The sequence below is a fragment of the Chiloscyllium plagiosum genome, unplaced genomic scaffold (assembly GCF_037043375.1).
Source record: "Chiloscyllium plagiosum isolate Xiang-an unplaced genomic scaffold, Cpla_swu_hap1 HiC_scaffold_6, whole genome shotgun sequence".
In the NCBI taxonomy this organism is placed as follows: domain Eukaryota; kingdom Metazoa; phylum Chordata; class Chondrichthyes; order Orectolobiformes; family Hemiscylliidae; genus Chiloscyllium; species Chiloscyllium plagiosum.
Genome location: NW_028270144.1, coordinates 126469875 through 126490932, shown reverse-complemented (window position 1 = coordinate 126490932; position 21058 = coordinate 126469875). Strand labels below are relative to the sequence as shown.

General features: G+C 44.0%; 1 protein-coding gene across 1 annotated transcript in view; it reads left to right on the top strand.

The window, feature by feature from the left end:
• ints4 (integrator complex subunit 4) overlaps window positions 1–21058 on the top strand; it is a 59763-nt gene that overhangs the window by 22848 nt on the left and 15857 nt on the right. The window contains exons 11-18 of the mRNA XM_043692496.2: window positions 1494–1699; window positions 4080–4222; window positions 5872–5987; window positions 7207–7340; window positions 8639–8796; window positions 12194–12287; window positions 15746–15826; window positions 19488–19618. Coding sequence (XP_043548431.1) covers window positions 1494–1699; window positions 4080–4222; window positions 5872–5987; window positions 7207–7340; window positions 8639–8796; window positions 12194–12287; window positions 15746–15826; window positions 19488–19618 — 1063 coding nt within the window. The remainder of the gene's footprint in view (window positions 1–1493; window positions 1700–4079; window positions 4223–5871; window positions 5988–7206; window positions 7341–8638; window positions 8797–12193; window positions 12288–15745; window positions 15827–19487; window positions 19619–21058) is intronic.

The following is a 21058-nucleotide window of genomic DNA, read 5'->3' as shown; positions in this document are numbered from 1 at the left end:
AAGCGACAAAATTAATCCTCTGACTGACATCATTAGAGACATTTTTAAGATTGGAAAAAAAAATTAAGTGATGGAAACTGTGCTACAGTTTTATAAAATTCTATTTAAAGCACTTTTAGAGCAGCTATTCCAAATTCAGGATGCTGCATCTCGGGAAGAATATATTGACCTTGGAACGGGTACAGTAAATTTTCACCAGAATGAGACCTGGGCTAAAACAGGTTGAATTATGAGAGCAAAGTTCAAAAACTAAAACTCTATTCCCATAGCATTATTAGGGGATAAACCTGACTAAGGTGTTTAAGTTATTTGTGAGATTCAGCAGGGTAGATAGAAACTGTTTACTTGGCTGGGAGCTGCAGTCCGGGGCAAGGAGGCAAAGCCTTGTATTAGAGCTGGGTTGTTATTGGTGAGGTCAGGAGGTAGCACTCCCACTGTAATGGAGATGCTGCTCTCGCTCATTGGTATCTTTAATTGTAATGAGCTGTCTTGAATGCCTCGTTGGCTGCAATGAAACTCACCCTGACAATTTGTGTTATCAAGGACCCCTGTCCATCCCAATATTTTCTAAACTGGTGCAAAAGATCACAGAAACCTGATTTGTGCTTTAATTTTGTTTTGATCCTTTGCACTGATGGGCCAGTCACATTGAACAGTGCCATCTAGTGAATGCTGCAGATCATCTCACTATGACGTTGCATTCCAAGGAAGTGCCTTTTTTTTTGGAAATACCTTTCTTTCCCTTCATCAGTGCAGTCCTTCCAACTTCAAAGATATCTATGACATACAACAAGGAATAAGAGTTGGCCATTCAGCTCTTTAATCAATAATTAGGTATGGGCACAATATGCAACACTCGCATCCCATGAACCAATAGCCAAGCGCAGCAGGAAGGTTAACAGACAGTAATGTACTGATGACTCAATTCTTTTAGTGATATTCATTGAGGGATAGTAATTGGACTGGATACTCCTTTTCTCCTAAGTAGTATTTTTTTGATGTTTTACCTTTTGGGAGAGCAATGAGGCCCTCAATTCATCATTTCATTTAAATGGTGGTGCCTCTGACAACACAATGGGCATTGGTTGCAGTTAGATACTCAAACCTCTGGAGTTAAAAATCACACAACGCCAGGTTATAGTCCAACAGGTTTAATTGGAAGCACACTAGCTGTCGGAGCGACGCTCCTTCATCAGGTGATTCACATTGTCGTGAGTCAGGTGCGTCGCTCCAAAAGCTAGTGTGCTTCCAATTAAACCTGTTGGACTATAACCTGGTGTTGTGTGATTTTTAACTTTGTACACCCCAGTCCAACACCGGCATCTCCGAATCAAACCTCTGGAGTGGGATTTGGACCTTCTGCTGCTGAAGTGACAGTGTTACCCACTGAACCCAGCTGGTACCTATAGCAAGTATTGTCTATTTTTTTCAGAATATTTCCACACTCCCAATACATTTTATAAGAGATTTTTTTGTTGCCCTTTGAACCACAGAGGTCCGTAACGCCGCCGTGGAATCGCTCTGTCTGTTGGCTCGGGCTTCGGCGTCTTTTGCTGAGAAGTGCCTGGATTTTCTGGTCGACATGTTCAACGATGAAATTGAGGAAGTGCGACTTGGATCAATACATGCTCTGCGTAAAATATCCTGTCACATTCGACTGCGTGAGGATCAGCTGGACACTGTGCTGGCAGTGCTGGAGGTGATTTTTTTTTTAGCTTCTGTGTCTTATAAGTGTCCTCTGCACCCCACACAGTTGCATAAAATGATACAACACAGGGAAACCATTGGGACCTCAGTTCTCTGCTAGCTGTCCAGTTAGTTGTACACTTTTTTTCCCTTCACCCATGTTTTTCCCATCAAGTATTTATCTAATGCTCCTCTGAAAGTTACTGTTGAATCTGCTTTGCTTTTTAAGTAGCGCATCCCAAATCTTCATGATTCAAGGTATTAAAAAAAATGCATCTTATTGTCACCTCTGAACATTAAATCTTCAGTCTATATCCCCCCTCCAAGTCTCTCTTTATTCAACAGTCCTGAAAACCGACCCCTCTTTAACCAAGTTCCTGTTGCTTTCATCACCTTAACTTGACTCTGCTTCAATTTTTTTGTTGAAAATGTGCCTGATGAACATCTTGGGTTATTTTAATTGTTTTAGAAGTGCAAAAGAATGTTTTTTATTTTAAAAAATGCATTTACGAAACGCGAGTGGGCCAACATTTATTGTCCATTACGGCATGGTGGCTCAGTGGTTAGCACTGCTGCCTCACAGCACCAGGGACCCAGGTTCAATTCCAGCCCCGGGCAACTGTTTGTGCGGATTTCGCACGTTCTCCCCGTGTCTGCGTGGGTTTCCTCCGGGTGCTCCGGTTTCCTCCCATAGTTCAGAGATGTACAGGTCAGGAGAAATGGCCATGCTAAATTACCCATGTTCTTAGGTGCATTAGTCAGAGGGAAATGCGTCTGGGTGGGGTTACTCCTCGGCGAGTCGGTGTGGACTTGTTGGGCTGAAGGGCCTGTTTCCACGCTGTAGGGAATCTAATCATTAGTAAGAGTCGACCAGATTGCTATGTATCTGGAGTCAGATGTACATCAGACCAACTAAGGATGGCAGATTTCCTTCTCGAAAGGGACTTTAGTGAACCACAGGCTTTTTACAAAGATGGACAATGATTACATGGTCACTGTTAGGCTAACATTTTGATCCAGACTTGTATCGAATGCAAAATTCATCATCTGCCATTGGGTGATTCGAACACCTGAAGATTTGATTTAGTAGCCCAGTGACATTGTTATTGTAACACTGCCTCCCAAAATGCATATTGCGATTGAGAATAAAGTTGATAAATGTGTGATCTTATGGACCTGACCTAAAGAACGGCCATGAACATTATTAGGTTGTACATAAAGTGGCTCAGTGGTTAGCAGTGTTGCCTCACAGCACCAGGATCCCGGGTTCAATTGCAGCCTTGGGCTGATTGTCTGTATGGAATTTGCACACTTTCCCCGTTTCTGCTGCGAGTTTCCTCTGGATGCTCCGGTTTCCTCCCACAGTTCATAGTTCTGTAGGTTAGGTGGACTGACGTTCATTAAATTGCCCATAGTGTCCAGGGATGTGCAGACTAGGTGGATTGCCTGGGATTAGCCATAGGATATGGGGTGGGTCTGGGTGTGATGCTGTTGGGAAAGTCAGTATGGGTCCAATGGGGCTGAATGACCTGCTTCCACATTGTAGGGATTCTATGATATGAATAAAGAACAGAACAAGGCCATTTAGCCCGTCAAGCCTGTTTTGCCATTTAATTGTCCAGAACTGTCCCAAAGTGGGAAACATTCTGTCAAGTCCCTCATGGTTCTGTATCTTTCAGTAAGATCATGTTTAATTTTTCTACACTCCAGTGGATACAGTCCCAACCTTTCCTCATGAGATGACCCTTTCATTCCCAGGAATCCGTTGAGTGAATCTTGCATTTACATCCTTCCTTAAAGAAAAAGACCAAAATAGTGCATAGTATTGCAGATGCAGTCTCACTAGCACTCTACAACTGTAATAAAATATTGCTACTTTAATGCTGTAATATCAATACTTGTATATTTTAATGTAAAAGATTCAACTAGTTAATTGGAATCTGTTATCCCTCCCTGATCCAATTGCTCACTCCATTGTTATTTGTATGAATAGATGATGGACTGGACTGGTAATTCAGAGTCCCATACTAATGTCTTCAGGATATGAGCTCAAATCCTGTTGCAGCAACTTGTGGGATTTAAATTCGAAGAGTAAAATTTGGAATTGAAACTTGGTTTCAATAATGGTGACTCTATAATCACTGTTGATTATTGTAAAAAGAGACCCACTTGGTTCACTAATGTCCTTCTTTGAGGAAATCTGCTGTCCTTACCTGGCTTAAATGTGACTCCAGACGCACAGCAATGTGATGGACTCATGAAAAGTAAGTCACTCAGTTCAAGGGCAAATAGGGGTGGGAAACAATGCTGGCTTTCTCAGTGATGCACATATCCCTTACAAGAATAAAGAAAGAAAACTAATGAAATAATACATGTACCCGTTTGTTTTTCAGGATTCTTCCCGTGACATCCGGGAAGCCTTGCACGAGCTGTTGTGTTACACAAATGTGTCGACAAAGGATGGGATCCACCTGGCACTAGTAGAGCTGCTGAAGAATCTGGCAAAGTATCCAACTGATCGGAATTCTATCTGGAAGTGAGTAATTCATTGTGATTAAACCGTACCTAGTGATTGTCTGAAACAGGAGGAAACTTACTTCAACCTCTTTATTTTCATACCACAGTTTTTATTGAGAGATTTTTAAGATTGAGGCGTTGCTGGATTGCCAGTGGTAATCTACTTACTGCTGTTCTATCTAGGGATGTTTAATGTGGATAAAGACATTTAGACTTCTTTATTCATTCATGGATGAATGAGTGTTGCTGGCTAGAACCGGTCTGGAGTCATGTAAAAGGAAGCCAGATTTTGTTTTACCCCCAGGTGGGTTTTTAAAACAAAAAGACGATGATTACATGGTGTCCATTAGGCTAGCTTCTAATTTCAGATTTTATTGAATTCAGTTTGTCCCATCTGCCATGGTAGGATCCACACCCATGAGTCCAGACAATTATTTTCTGCATTACTAGTTCAGTGACATCACCACTCTGCTACCACCTCTCCCAAAGGTGGTAGAGTTAGTGGGGTGCTGACTTTTGGGGTCAGCTGGAAGCCATTCTTGCCTACACCTTGTCCTCCCCTGTCATGAGTCTACCCCTTCAGATCCTAGTAGGGAACCAGGTGGCTTAACCTCAGTTTACCACGCCTTCTGTGTTGTGCCCTGAAAATTGCCTTGTGGAGTCTCTTGTGGTGAATTAACACGGTCACGCCGAGGCACATCATCTTAAACGCCAGCTGGCGATGTGAAAAATTGTCGGCCTTTGTTGTCAGTGGCCTCTGACCCAACTCAATAGGTAGGGCTTGATGTGATCAAGATCCATTTTGAAGTAACACCAGAACATTCAATCTGGGTTCGAATCCCACCACGGCAGATGATGGAATTTGAATTCAATAAAAAAAAACAAAAATCTGGAATTAAGAGTCTAATGATGACCACAAATCCATTGTCAATTGTGGTTAAAAATCTATCTGGTTCACTAATGTCCTTTAGGGAAGGAAACTGCCTCCTTACCTGGTCTGACCTACATGTGACTCCAGACCCACAGCAATGTAGTTGACTTTTAACTGCCCTCCGGGCAATTAGGGATGGGCAATAAATATTGAACCTAACCAGTCATCCTGTGACGGAATAAATAACAAGGGAGGTGAAGTCAGAATCATTTTTAACTTGCAAAAGTGAGCTGGACATTGACACAGATCAGCTACTATTAATGAAAGGCAGGGGAGTTTGGGGGCTACATGGCCACTTCTCATTCTTGCATTTGTGGTGAAAAGTGAGACAGGTTATCATTTATTTTACATTCATCAGGATAAGCATGCCATATTTCTGATGATAACAATTTATACTGCAGGAGAAAAGGATGCTATTTGGTTAGCAAGTTAACAAAGACTGTGTGAAGCATTGCTCATCATGACTGGCCCTTCACCTGCCTGTTCTTTGCCAGTAGACATACAAATTTTTCTCTGCTAAATATTCATCCAGTTCTCCTTTTGAAAGTTTCTATTGAATCTTCCATTGTTGATGGCCTATTTCTGCTTCAAGGTCCTGCGTTCCTATTGGAACGCCACCTCCTGCAAGTTCCCCTCCAAGCAGCTTTGGGTGGGGCTGAGATTTTGCAATGGTGATGTTCTTTATGCAGCACTGTATACACAGAAATTTTCATAATTGAATATTCTTTTCCTCGTAGGTGTCTCAAGTACCTGGGAAGCAGGCATCCCACTCTGGTGTTGCCACTGGTCCCAGAGTTGCTCAGCACACACCCATACTTCGACACGCCAGAACCAGACATGGATGACCCAGCATGTATCTGACTTTTTTTTAATGCTGATTGATTACAGATGGATATGTTCTATCTCTCTGAACAAAAGTTTTCACTTTTCCTCAAATGGGTCATTTGTGAGACTGCATGTTGGTAGGGAAAAATCATTTTGCTATAAAGTATTAGGATGTGATTCAAAAGTTTAAAGTTTAGAATGGAAAGCGAAATTGCTGAATTTATCCTGAATTTATTGCTGAAAGAAAAGCTGGAGAATCTTCCTGAATGCTTCAATTCAACCTGCCTCCCACACATTTCCATACCCTAACTACTCGCTGTGTAAAAAACATTCGCGCATCACATTTGCTGCTTTTGCAAATCACATTAAATCTGTTTCTTTTTCCTTTTATGGGAGAGCCAGGCCATTTTCTCCTTATCCACTCAAGGGCAATGGCCTACTGCTATTATCTCTAGATTATTAATCCAGAAACTCAGCTAATGTTTGGGAGACCTGGGTTCAAATCCTGCCGCAGCAGATGGTGGAATTTCAATTTGATAATAATCTGGAATTAAAAATCTATGGATGACCATGAGACCATTGTCAATTGTCAGAAACAAACCATCTGGTTCATTAGTGCCCTTTAGAGGAGGAAACTGCCATCCTTACCTGTCTGACTAACAGAAGAGTCCTGATCTCACAACAATGTGGTTGATTCTTAGCTGCCTTTGAAGTGGCCTAGCAAGCCACTCAGTTCAGAGGCAACTAGGGACAGGCAATAAACGCTGCCCAGCCAGCAAGGCCCATGTCCCATATGTGAATTTTTAAAAAATATCTCTCAGTTGCTTTTCTCCAAGGAAAACTGGCCTAACGTCTTCATCTCTCCTCAACACTGAAGTTTCTCATTCCTGGAACCATTTATGTAAATTTCTTCTGCACTCTCTCCAATGCATCCACAATTTTCCTATAATGTGGAGCCCATAGCTGTACACCGTACTCCCCTTCCAAAAGAAGGTAGTGGCCTGTTGACCCAGACACCCTGGGGTCTCCTGTTCAAATCAGGAAGGTAATCCAAAATTATGTGAAGTATTCATTTTATAACATTAACTTTTCTTTAGATCTGTTTTTATAAAATGAATGAAGGTGGTAATGATGCTTTGTATTATAGTGTGTGTGAGTGAATACATGTCTGGGTGGGTCTGTTGTCTCTGGAGTCTGTGCAGTTTACAAAGGTCATCCTGAGTTTCCTTAACTCCCTATTGTACCAGATATTGCTGTGCTGGTCCTGGTATTCAATGCTGCCAAAACCTGCCCTACCATGTCAGCACTCTTCTCTGATCACACATTCCGACATTATGCCTACCTGCGGGATAGCCTCTCTCACCTGGTGCCACCATTACAGGTACGTGTAAGACAGGAGGCAGTTAGAAAGATTTTCCAGTTCAAATTGTAGAGCACAGAAGACCTGGGGTATGGGCTGTCAGGGCACTGTGGAGTGCAGTTTAACAGACACTGAAATAGGTACGTGAAGAAGGCAGAATTTGAATGAAATTAGAAATGTTTACGCTGGAGAAGAGTGCAGGAAAGGACCTTGAGATATTTGAACATTCTGTCAATATTTGTACTAGGAATATGCTTGCAAGATGGAATTTATTGGCCATCCCTATTGACCTTGAGAGGATGGAGAGTAGACATCAACAACTGTGTTTTGTCAGTGGGCTGCCTCAAAGACCAGTTCAGAGTTGAGCAAGTTGGTGTGGAACTGAAGCTGCAAATAGGTCCAGACTGGGTAAGGCAGCAGGTTTCCTTCCCCAATAGACATTGATAAAAGATTAATATTTAGACATTAATAAACCAAATTTGCTTCTTACTACAACATGGGGCAAGTGGTAATGTCATCAGACATGTAACCCAGAGCCTCAGGCTCATGTTCTGGGAACACGGATTTGAGTTCCGTTAAGGCAAATGGTGAAATTTGAACTTAGGAAGGAAATCTTGAATTAAAAGCCAGCCGAATAGCAAACATATATCAACTATTGTAAAATCCATTTGTTTGACCATTCATTATGTCCATTAATGAAGAAAGCCTGGCCTGCATGTGAATCCAGGCCCACCGCAACATGTTTGATTGTTAAATGCCATCTGAAAGGCTTAGCTCACTTATATAGCTATGAATTTTAAACAAAGGAGTTTGAGCATGTAGATAACCTGACAACAAGTTGCCTCACAGCACCAGGGTCCCAGGTTCGATTCCAGCCTCGGGTGACTGTCTGTGTGGAGTTTGCACATTCTCCCTGTGTCTGCGTGGGTTTCCTCCGGGTGCTCCGGTTTCCTCCCACAGTCCAAAGATGTGCAGTTCAGGTGAATTGGCTATGCTAAGTTGCCCATAGTGTTAGATGCATTAGTCAGAGGGAAAAGGGTCTGGGTGGGTTACTCTTCGGAGGGTCGGTGTGGACTGGTTGGGCCGAAGGGCCTGTTTCCACACTGTAGGGAATCTAATCTAATCTAACCTAGACCCCGGAAACAATAAATGCAAATACAGTGATCACAACTTCCTGTGCCAGCAGGCTGGATCATTTACTATGAGCGTTGTGCAAAAATAATGTTGCAGTGAAATGTACATGAGATGTTCCAGTTTCTCAATGCTTGACCCAGACTCTGAAACATCGCCAATCACTGAGCTATATTTTTCTTTTGCAGTTGCCGGGCAGGAAGATGGTCTCTGTCTCAGATTCTACAAGCGTAGAGTTAAGCGAAGACTCATCCCGACAGTTTGTGCAGCAAAGCCTTGACCGAGTTCAGAGTATCCAACATCTAGACACCCAGGGAGCGCAGGATCTTTTAAAGTTAACAATTCGGTGTGAATTTCCAGTGATGACATTGCATGATGTTTTATTTATACAATTGGGTCACATCATTGTTTTAACGTCACAAAATCATAGCATTGTTACAGTGCAGAAGGAGGGCATTCGGCCCGTTGTCTGTATTGGTTCTGTCCCCGAGTGTCAATCTCCTGTCTTTTCCCCATATTCCTGCTTACCATTTCCATCCAAATAACCATCCGGTGGGGAAATGATGGCCCTGTGATATAATCTAATTATTTAATCCAGTGATTCTTGGGGAACTGGGTTTGAATCCCACCTTGACAGCGACAGAAAAGATCTGAAATTAAAATTCTGTTGATGACCATGAAACCATTGTTGGAGAAACTGTTCTGGTTCACTTCCTTGGTCTAGCTTATATGTGACTTCAGACCTGCAGCTATGTGATTGGCTCTTGACTATCCTCTGGGCATTCAGAAATGGGCAGTTAATGCTGGTCTAGCCAGTGATGCCCACATCCCATGGATGAGCAAAAAAACCTTTCGACATGCTTCAGTTGAACTTGCTTCCCTGTGTATCCCATTCCCTAACTGCTCGCTGTGTGACAAAAGATATTTCTTAACACCCTTGCTTCATTTGCCCATCCCTTTAAATCGATGTCCCATTATTTTATTTTTCTTTTGAGTGGGAACAGTTTCTCCCTGTTGACTCTGCCCAGCCCACTCATGATTTTGCAAACTTCTCTCAAGTCTCCTCTCAGCCTTCTTTCCAAAGAGAATAGTCTCAACTTCTTCCACCTCTCCTCATAACTGAAGTTTCTCGTTCCTGGAACCCCCTCTTGTACAAATTCAACTTTACTACTCTTGTACTGTTTGCCTCTATTAATAAAACTGAGAACACCGTGCCTTTTCATGGGATGTGAATGTTGCTGCATTGCAAGCCAGCCATCCAGCCAACTGAGTAAATGTGCACTGTGATGCCTAGAGTGTGGGTTCAATTCCTGTACTGGTTGTGGTTACCAAGAAGGATTCACCTTCTCAACCTCTCCCTTTGCCTGAGGTGTGGTGACCCTCAGGATGAGCCACTGCCAATTGTCTCTCCCTAATGGGGAGGCAGCTTTGTGGGCTGGTAAGACATTGGCGGTGAGTGTCACTGGCAGGGTCAATTTTTGTTTTCCATTCCTAATTGCCCCCGAACTAATCGATCTTTCAGGTCCTTTCAGAAGGTAGATAAAAGCCAACCTTTTATGTAGATCTTGAGTCACCTGGATCACACCAGGTAAGGATGACAGATTTCCTTCCTGAAAAGACATTAATAGATTCAGAGTCATACAACATGGAGACAGACCCTTCAATCCAAGCAGTCCATGCCAACCATGTACCCAAACTAAACTAGTCCCACCTGCCTGAATTTGGCCCACATCCCTCCAAACCTTTCTTATTCATGCACTTATCCAAATGTCTTGTAAATGTTGCATCTGTATCCACCACTTTCTCTGGCAGTTCATTCCACACATGAACCACTCTGTTTTAAAAAAAGTTATCCTTCATGTCCTTTTTTTAAAACTTTCTCCTGTCAACTTAAAAACATGCCCCCTAGTTTTACATTCCCTCAACATGGGAAAATACCCTCACCATTCACCTTACCTATGCCCCTCATGATTTTATAAAAGCTCTAAGGTTACGCCTCAACTTCCCTATGCTCATGAAAAAGTCCCAGGCGATCCCACCTCTCCTTATAACTCAAACCCTCCATTCCTGGCAACATCCTGGTAAATCTTTGCTGAGCCATCTTCAATTTAATAATCTCTTTCCTATAGCAGGGTGAACAGAATTGCACACTACTCCAAAAGAGGCCTCACCTACATCCTGTGCAATCTCAAAATGATGTCCCAATTTGTATACTCAAAGTCTGAGCAATGAAGGCAAGCGTGCTAAATGCCTTCTTAATCACACTGTCTATCTGTGATGCAAATTTCCGAAAATTATGTACTTAAACTCCCTAGGTTTCTACAACAGTAGCCAGGGCCCTACCATTAGTTGTGAAAGTCCTGACCTTGTTTGTTTTACCAAAATGCAATACCTTGCATTTATCTCATTTACCATGCCTTAGCTCATTGACCCAATTGATCAAGATCCCTTTGTTATCTTAAATAAACTTCTACTATGCCACCAATTTTGGTGTCGTGTGCAAACTTACTAACCATGCCTTCTGTATTCTCATTCAAATTGTTTGTGTGGACCTAGCACTGATCCCTGTGGAACACCGCTGGTCACAGGCCTCCAGTCTGAAAAACAACCCTCCACCATTGCACTCTCTCTAGTGTCAAGCCAATTTTGTACCCAGTTGGTAAACTCACCCTGACTCCCATGTGATCAAACTTGAGTAATTAATCTACCATGTGGAACCTTGTCAAGGGCTTTACTACGGTCCATATAAACAGTGCCTACTGCTCTGCCCTCATCAATCTTTTTGGTTACTTCCTCAAAAATCTCAAATCAAGTTTGAGACATGATTTCCCTCACTCAAAGCCATGCTGACTTTCCTTAATGAACCAGATGATATGGTAATTGATAATAGTTCCATGGTCATCTTCACTGCAACTACTTTTCAATTTCAGATTTATTTATTGAATTCAAATCCCAACAGCTGCTGTTGTGTGTTTTGAACCCATGACCTCAGGACCTGTGGATTGCTAGACCTGTGATAATACAACAATTGGTGTATACATTTTTAAGGATGGACAGCAAATCCTGGCCCTGCCAGGGATTCTGAGATCTCGTGAAAGATGAAAATTAAGAAAAGCCTGCAAATTAGCTCAGATTTACAATCTCTGCCACACTGCAGGAAGGATGTGAATGTTCAGAGATTTGGTGGAACAGAGCCTAAGTTGAGGGACTTCAGTTAGATGAAGAGGCTGAGATGGTTGGACAAAGCACAAACGATGTGAAAGGAGTGAAGATTTGATTGAGTTGCTCAGAATTATTAAGGATAAATACAGAGAAACTTCAGCATTGCTGAAAGGATCAGTAACCAGAGGACACAGGTCCAAGTTAATTTTTAAAAGAAGTTGCAGGATATTAAGAGGCATTTTATGCACTAAGTGTGATCTGAATGTGCTGCCAGAAAGGACGATGGAAGCAAGTTCGATCATAAATTTCAAAAAGGACTCTTGTAAGTATTCAAAAAAGGGAAACTGCAGGGCTTTGCAGAAAGCACAAGAGAGGGATTAATTGGTCAGCCCTTCAAAGAGCTGGCACACGTATAGTGGGTCAAACAGCCTTCTTCAGGGATGAATGGTTTTAGTGGCCTTTGCTGAGGATACTCTCAATGCCACCAGCAAAAGTGGCTAAAGGTTAAAGTTCAGAGCAGGACTTTATTGATTCCATTGAGACTGTGTAAGTAATGCTCCCTTTTTTTAAATCTTAAACAGTGACCTACAGAGACTCGGAGAGCTACAGCCAGAGCTGGCGGGGATAGCAGAGTTCTCTGCCACCTACCTGGAATGCCAGCTCCTCCTCATGAAGGTGAGTGTATGTGCAGTGTTCAAAATGCTGCTTTATTGTAACTCCACCTTACTACCCACTGACCTTCAAAGTGAACCATTTAGTAAAAATTCAGTGGATAACTGGTAGGGAGACGGTAGACAAATAGGGGGCATCTGTTTCCATTAACAGGAGGATCAGTAACCAAAGGATGCAGACTAAGAGATAATCTGAAAGTCTTCTATCAGTGTGGATATGGAGAGGATGTTCATTGCCATTTCTGCTTACCCTGAGAAGATGGTTGTGAATCACCTTCTCAAAGTACTGTGGTTCATCTGGTGTAGGTGCAGCCAAAGTGCTGGGAAATGTGGAATAAATCCTCCTTGGTCATTATTGTCTCAAACTTGAATAGGAAGGGTTTAGAGGGATATGAGCCAAATGGGACTAGATTAAATTAGGATATCTGGTTGGCATGGACGTGTTGAACCGAAAGGTCTGTTTCCTTGCTGTACTATATGACTATAGTATAGGAATGTGTTCAAGGACCTACCGCGGAAGCCCGAAACCGCGAATAAGAGCAAACCCATTGATTTCAATGGGGCACAAACCTTCCCAGCAACCGCCCGGTCCCCTATAATATGTTCGGGGCATGGTAATCCGAGGGTAACTGAAACCGGGGAAAATGATTCCACGGATATGAGTGTCGCCCTGTAATTTGGAGGATTCACTGAGGTAACATTGGGCTTTGAGCAGGACCGGCACGGTGGCACAGTGGTTAGCACTGCTGCCTCACAGCGCCAGAGACCCAGGTTCAATTCCCGCCTCAGGCAACTGACTGTGGAGTTTGCATGGGTTTCCTCCGGGTGCTCTGGTTTCCTCCCGCAGTCCAAAAATGTGCAGCTCGGGTGAATTGGCCATGCTAAATTGCCTGTAGTGTTAGGTGAAGGAATAAATGTAGGAGAAGGAGTCTGGGTGGGTTGTGCTTCGGCGGGTCGCTGTGGACTTGTTGGGCCGAAGGGCCTGTTTCCACACTGTAAGTAATCTAATTACTGAGACCTGGAGGAGGCCTGTTGAAAATGTTCTGCTATCCAATTCAGTCAGAATTAATCTGTAGATTAAAAAGAGTATTAAAGGTGAGATTTGAACCTTAATCTGCAGAGGAAACTACAGAGACAATGGGCTGAATCTTGCACTTTTTGGCTCAGTATGAGCGATGAGAGTATACTTCTGCAAGGATTCTCACCCCGAAGCCTAGCAAGTTTTCTCAGTTTCTTGCCAAACCTGAGCATCGACATATCAAACCCATAACATCCGATTCCAGCCTTGTCTTGCCACTACCCTGATATCCTCGAATTAATTGGTATCCCTTATACTGGCATCACTTTTAAAAAGCCCTTGTCCACCCAGGTGTGCACTGTCAGTCTGGGGGTGCCCTGCACAGTGTCTCCTGTTTGCCCTGGGCATGGAAGATCTCCTCGCCCTGCTTTGTAGGCAGTGATCTGGATGTGGGTGGTGCTGGCACAGGACTTAACTTCTCTCAGCAGTGGAGGCAATGCCATGAGACCATGTCACCATGTTCTGCAGTTGCCACCTGGCTTAGAGCAGTCCCAGCAATTTGGAGGAATGCCCAGCATTGTAGGAAGAAGATCAGTGACCTTCTCCACAGTCAGGGAAAGTGCCACCATCTTCTGCCTGATTCCTCACCCAACACTCTCTCTAATTCTGCTACTTTATCCACCTTCCACCAAGGCTTATGCTCTGACACATTATTTTGTGCAATGTCACCCCGCACTCCATCCTCGAATACTGCCAGATCACCATGCCCCCTGCACTGACTACTCATTGACTTGGGGCACTTCCACAGAGAGTAACAGCTGTGTCACCAACTTTCATCTCCCTTAATGAATGAAGATTTATGGTGAGCTGCTTGGCAGTAAGCTCCCCACCCCTTAGAGTGTACATCCTGACTCTGACCATCCTGAGTCATAGAATCTCTAAAGTGTGAAAGCGTGCCATTTGACCCATCGAGTCCACACTGACCCTTCAAACAGCATACCATCCAGATCCACCCCCTACCCTAACTCTGCATTTTCCATGGGTAAAATATCTAATCTACACATTTCCTGGACACTATGGGCAGTTTTGCATGGCCAATTCACCTAACCTGCACATCTTTGGACTGTGGGAGGAACCAGTAGCACCCAGAAGAAATCCACGCAGACATGGGGAGAATGTGCAAACTCCACACAGACAGTCACCCGAGGGTGGAATCGAGCCCAGGTCTTTGGCACTGTGAGACAATAGTGCTAACCACTGAGCCAGGTCCCACCCATGTTGCTCAAACCCTTAAGATTCCATCCAATGTCCACCATCATTGCACTGTTCTAACGTCAGATATGTACAAGGATGTACATTCGAGTGTTGCTACTTTTTTTAAATTACTCAATGGCTTGGGGAGCCTATAGTCTCTCTTTGGTCAAGGCGTTACCATGTAGAATGCAATCAGTGTAAACTTGCCAACCAATCAGCACCCTTTCTGACCTATTATAAGTAGTTGTGTTTGTTTGAAACTTGGCATTCTTGCATTTGTCCTGGTGAGTGCAAGGTGCAAAGCCTTGTGATCGTGTCAGTCTTTTTGACAGTATACTGCCATTGTATTGTAGGGCCTCATCTGGGGATTTTGAACATTTATAACCTGTTTTAATTGTAACTTTTTCTCATTTTCTTGTATTCCTAAGGGTGAGTAGAGTGGTAAAAGATTGTTCATACTCAGTTGAGTGTAGACGATTAAATGGCAATTGGAATGAAGGGTTTGAATAACGAAAGGATTTGATAGGATATTTTCGCTCTTGATCTCGCTCTCTCTTTCTTTCTTTCTCTCTCTCTCTCTCTCTCTCACTAGAGACAGTCCTGAACAAGTCTGTGCCTATTCAGGAGTGATGTCAGGAAGTGCTACCTCACCCGAGGAGTACAGTAATAGGAATTGGGAACTCCCTCTGCTGGAACGCTGCTGAGACTGGCGGTCAGCTGGAAATTTCAAAACTGAGATTGATAGATCTTATTCTTGAGCATGTATTAAGGGTCGTGAACTCAAAGCTAGTAGTGGGGTTAAGGTAAAGATCAGCTACGATCTAATTGAATGGTGAAGCATCCTTTCAGGGCAGATTAGACTCGTCCTGTTTCCTATACATCTCCAATATTCCCACTCTTGATGGAGTTGAGAATACAATCTGGGTTTCCTTAATGCTCCAGTTCCTCACTTGGAGAGAAGAGGCTTTTACTCAGAGATCACATAAAATTTGGCATTCTTGTACTTGTCCTGTTGAGAGCGAGATGAGAACCTTCAGCGACATCCCATCCAGCAAGATTCCAGTTTTGTGCTACTCAGGCAAATGTATGTTATTGCTGAAAGCAGCTATCATACATGTTTGTGCGCAAGTGTGAATTCTGTGACAATGAAGTAGAATCTGAAAGGAAATGTCATTTTCCTCCCTCCACAGTCCCTTCAAGAAAAGTTGTGGAACGTAGCTGCCCCACTCTACCTCAAACAGAATGCCATGGCAGCTGCTGCCGCGAAACAGGTAAGGTTCATTCACTCCTGCCCCTCTGTGTTACTACCTTCCCTCCTCCCCCCCCCCCCCCCACCCCCCACCTTCGCTTGCACCTTGTCGTCCACAACCCCTCAGTGCAAATGACAGATTTCACATTAGAATGTCGTTCAATTGCAGATGATACAAAGGTAGGTGGAGGGATGGGTAGCATTGAGGAGGCGAGGAGGCTGCTGAAGGATTTGGACAGGTGAGGAGACTGGGCAAAGAGGTGGCAGATGGAGTACAACGTGGGAAAGTGTGAGGTCATGCACTTTGGTAGGAAGAATAGAGGCATTGACTATTTTGTCAACGGGAGAAACTTCAGAAGTCTGAAGTGCAAAGAGACTTGGGAGTTCTAATCCAGGATCCTCTCAAGATAAACTTTCTGGTTGAGTCATTAGTTAGGAAGGAAAATGCAATAATCGCATTATTTTGAGAGAACTTGAATATAAAAGCAGCGATATACTTCTGAGGCTGTGTAAGGCTCTGGTCAGATCACATTTGGAGTACTGTGTGCACAGTTTTGGGCCCCATATCTCAGGAAGGATATACTGACCGTGGAGCGTCTTCAGAGGAGGTTCACGCGAATGGTCCCAGTAATGAAAAGCTTAACGTATGAGAAACGTTTGAGAACTCTGGATCTATACTGAATGGAGTTTAGAAGGATGAGGGGGCATCTAATTGAAACTTACAGAATACTGAATGGCCTGGACAGAGTAGATGTTGGGAAGATGTTTCCATTTGTAGGGGAGACTAGAACTGAGGGCACAGCCTTAGAGTAAAGGGAAGACCCTTTTAGAAAGGAGGTAAGGAGAAACTTCTTCAGCCAGAGAGTGGTAAATCTATGGAATCTGTGGAGGCCAGGTCACTGAGTGTATTTAAGCCTAAGATAGGTTCTTGAGGATCAAGGGTTACAGGGAGAAAGCGGGAGAGTGGCGTTGAGAAACTTATCACTTCACCACCCTGCCCCTGCTACTCCCTTTATCTGCAGCTCCCCCTATAGCCACCCCCATCCTGAAGAAGGGTTACATCGATTTTTCCTCCACCTAATGCTGCCTGGCTTGCTGTGTTCTTCCAGTTTCCTGCCTGTCTACTTTGAATGGTGGAGCAGATTCGATGGAGCAGATTTCTGCTCCTGTGCCTTGTGGTCTTAGATAGGGCTGCCTGATTTGTTGAGAGCAATGCAGCTATGAGCTGCTGAAGAACTTTGTAAGGATATCAGAGTGGAGATGGTTGAAAAGCCACTTTGTTTTATGAATCATACACTTGAAGAAGCAGCACATGTACTGAGTCAGCATACGCACAGGTTGGGTGAATGATATCAGGTGGCGATGACAGGCTTCAGTCAGCATGCAGCCTAAAGGAACAGAAGGAGGTCTTGTTGAAGCAGATCTGCCCCTAGAATGGGGCGAATCAGAGTGTGCACCTGGGTCTTGCTCTTTGGGGGGAGTCTCCCAGGCCCCACCTGGGATCCAGTGCACCAATGCTCAAATACATCAGGGCCCAGGGAGTGAACCTACCCTTGAAAGCATTGAAAGCTCACTCCAGTAAACAAAACTGTGAATCAGAGATTGCTTCTGTCCAGCAAATGCAGGAGATGAGCAGCCTGTGGATGGACAGACAGAGAAGGGGAGTGTCAGCATTGAGTCAGTCTGCCTGGGGCTGGAAGGGCAGTGGTCTGAGCTGGGGTTAAGGAGCCTAAAGCAGAGGAGCAGGAGACTGATTAGATTAGATTACATTACATTACAGTGTGGAAACAGGCCCTTCGGTCCAACAAGTCCACACCAACCCGCCGAAGCGTAACCCACCCATACCCCTACATTTACCCCTTACCTAACACTATGGGCAATTTAGCATGGCCAGTTCACCTGGCCTGCACATCTTTGGACAATGGGAGAAAACCGGAGCACCTGGAGGAAACCCACGCAGACACTGGGAGAACGTGCAAACTCCACACAGTCGCCTGAGGCGGGAATTGAACCCGGGTCTCTGGCGCTGTGAGACAGCAGTGCTAACCACAGTGCCACCGTGCTGCCCACGGTGGCAGTGTGAGACTGGGTGTGATTTGCCCTGGGACTCTCATCCCCCCCCCCCCAAGGGACAGCCCTGCATATAAAACCCTGAGGGGGCCCAAAAGAATGTAAACAAGTCGAATGTTTCCATTTTGTGGGGGAGACCAGAACTTGATGAGAAGAGATGGAAGTGAGGAGAAATATTTTCTCAAAAGGTGGTTCGCCTGTGGAGGTTTCTTTTCCAGAAAGCTGTGGAGGCTGTGTCATTGTTTGAGTTACATAGCTTTTTTTTGATGGACAAGAGAGTCAAGGGTGTTAATGGGGGTGGCAGGGGCAGGGACACAGTAAAATCGAATTGTGAATTCATGTGGATCAGCCTTGATCCTTGAGACTGGCAGAGCAGGCACAAATAGTCTAATCCCGCCCCAATATCCCTGCTGTGTTATAGGTGACAGTTCTTTAGGTGATCACTAGAGGGAGCAGTTGGAGCGTACCTCACACTCCAAGCTCATTGTTCTCCTGATAAGTTACTTGCTCAGCAAGTTGTTGCTGAATATCACCGTTCCTTCAGATTGGAGTCAGCTGCACATTGTATGCTGTCTTTTTGTCACAGGCAAGAAGGAGTTTTGCACCAAGCCCTGTGTGACCATTATCACTGTGCTCACTGACCCATGTTGGCTCACAGACTGGCTAGCATCGATCTTAAAATTCATTGATGATGTGTTTACATCCCTCCCTGGCCTCATCCCTCCCGAACTCCTGTATCCTCTTCCAGCACTGCGGCCCTCCCATATCACAGCTCCAGTTCTGTCTTGTTTCTCTCACTGCTCCTGAATGCTAGTTTACTGACACAGATTTTGGTCAAGGTTTGTTTGACAACGTTTTGTGCTACATTAATGTAAGTTGTTGTTGTAAAAAAAACCACCGAATAGATCTCAAAATAATTGGCTCAAGATTTTCTGGTCAGCAGCTGACTGCAATTTAAGCTGTTGGCTTACCATTTGACACTGGAGTCTCTATACATTTTGGCCTTGGCTCCAACAAGGAATCCAATGGAAAGAAGGTTTGGGAATCTGACTGGTAAGTGACATACCAATGGAGCCTTGTCCTCCCTCCCCTTCTTGCAGTGTAAACTAAACATGCCCATTAAAGTCTGTCTTAGATCATTGACTTGCACTTTATTTAAATGGAGTTACTATCTCACTCCAATATTGAACAACCTCTTCCCTTTTCCATCATTATTAGCCCCAACAATGACAACCTGTTCTCCCCCACCAACAGTAAACACCCCTGCCTTCGTTCACCCCTTTATGCCAATGCCACTGGCAGTGTTTGCCCTCTCACCTCACGCCGTGGCAGTGCCCATCCAGTCTGGAGTGAGGCTCTGAAGCAAGACCCACTCAGCTGCAACCAACAGTGACCGAGAGCTGCTGTGCTTCATCATGGAATTGAGATTATTTATTCCAAATGTGGTATGTTACTTGAAATGTTTTTGAGGTATTAGGTGTGAGAGGGTGCTATACAAATGCAGAAGCCATTCCCGAGCTGTTTAAGAGCCTCACAGGCTGCCCTATCAAACTGAAATCTATTTAGCCACACCTTTTACACCAGTCTTCCCCTCTGTCTCTCTCTGCCTACAGATTCTGGAACACACATATAAGCTGGAGTTTCTATACAGCGGCCTGGAGAGTAGACACATTGCAATCATCCACCACATGAGGCTTCAGGCAAAAGCGCTACAACTCATTCTGACCGCTCGGACAACCAGAGGGTAAGGATCTGCCTGCAGAGGTGGATTGTTCTCTGGTACTTCAGAACTTGAGTATTACCGGGGGGGAAAAGCATTGAGCAGGACAGTTATCAAGAAATGCTATTATATGGGGAGGGGAATAGTTATACTCCTGAACTCGGTATAAAAATTATTTTCCTTTTACATCAGCATTCCTGCAAATTGGTCTGATTTGTGCAAGACAAAAAGCTTCAACAAATTGCTATTTTTCAGCAGTATTCATGTAAAGACTAGTTGGAATGTGGAGCTTATTATGAAGTAGAGTGGCTGTGGTGAATTTAAAATGAAAGTGAGATGGGTGTTTTACATAATTATATAGGTGTTTACAGTATAACTTACAAGTCATCCAATGCAACAGGTCTGTTTCTAGTTCGTGAGCCTCCTGCCACTCCCTCTTCCTTATAATCCTCTTAACATCTACTCCCCTCATGTGTTTGATGAACTTCTCCTTAAATGTATCGATACAATTCATCTCAACCACCACAACTTCGTGTGGTGGTCACTCGCTCTTTCTCTCCTCTGTCAGAGTAAATGCCTTCCTCCCGGATTCCTGATTAGATTTATTAGTGATGTTTTTGCCCTGTGTAAATCTCTGCTGTCAAGCCCTTCCAGAAGCATAGAGACCTCTGTCAGGTCACCTTTCTGTCTTCTCTTTCCAAGTTGCTATCTTTAGCTGAGGAATATTACTAACTGTATGTACAGCTAGCTCACTGATCAGAAACAGCTCTAGGCCATTGACGCCACATGCCTTTTGGAAAAGAGGAGGCTCTTGTGGATTTTATCTATCTAGACTTCCAGAAGGCCTTTGATAAGGTGCCACTCGGGAGGCTGCTGAGTAAGGTGAGGGCTCATGGTGTTTGAAGTGAGCTACCGGGATGGATTGAGGATTTGCTGTCTGACAGAAGGCAGAGAGTTGGGATAAAAAGTTCTTTTTTGGAATGGCAGCCGGTGACAAGTGGGGTCCTGCAGGGTTCAGTGTTGGGGCTGCAGCTGTTCACTTTAATATATTAATGTTCTGGATGAAGGGACTGGGGGCATTCTGGCGAAGTTTGCCAATGATACGAAGTTAGGTGGACAGGCAGGTAGTACTGAGGAGGTGAGGAATCTGCAGAAAGATTTAGACAGTTTAGGAGAGTGGTCCAGGAAATGGCTGATGAAATTCAGTGTGAGCAAATGCGAGGTTTTGCACTTTGGGGAAAAAAAACATCCATGGACTATTTTCTAAACGATCAGAAATTCCTAAAGTCAAAGTACAAAGGGATCTGGGAGTGCTAGTCCAGTATTCTCTAAGGTTAACTTGCAGGTTGAGTCCGTGATTAAGAAAGCAAATGCAATATTGTCATTTATGTCAAGAGGGTTGGAATGTAAAAGCAGCGATGTGCTTCTGAGACTTTATAAAGCTCTAGTTAGGCCCCATTTAGA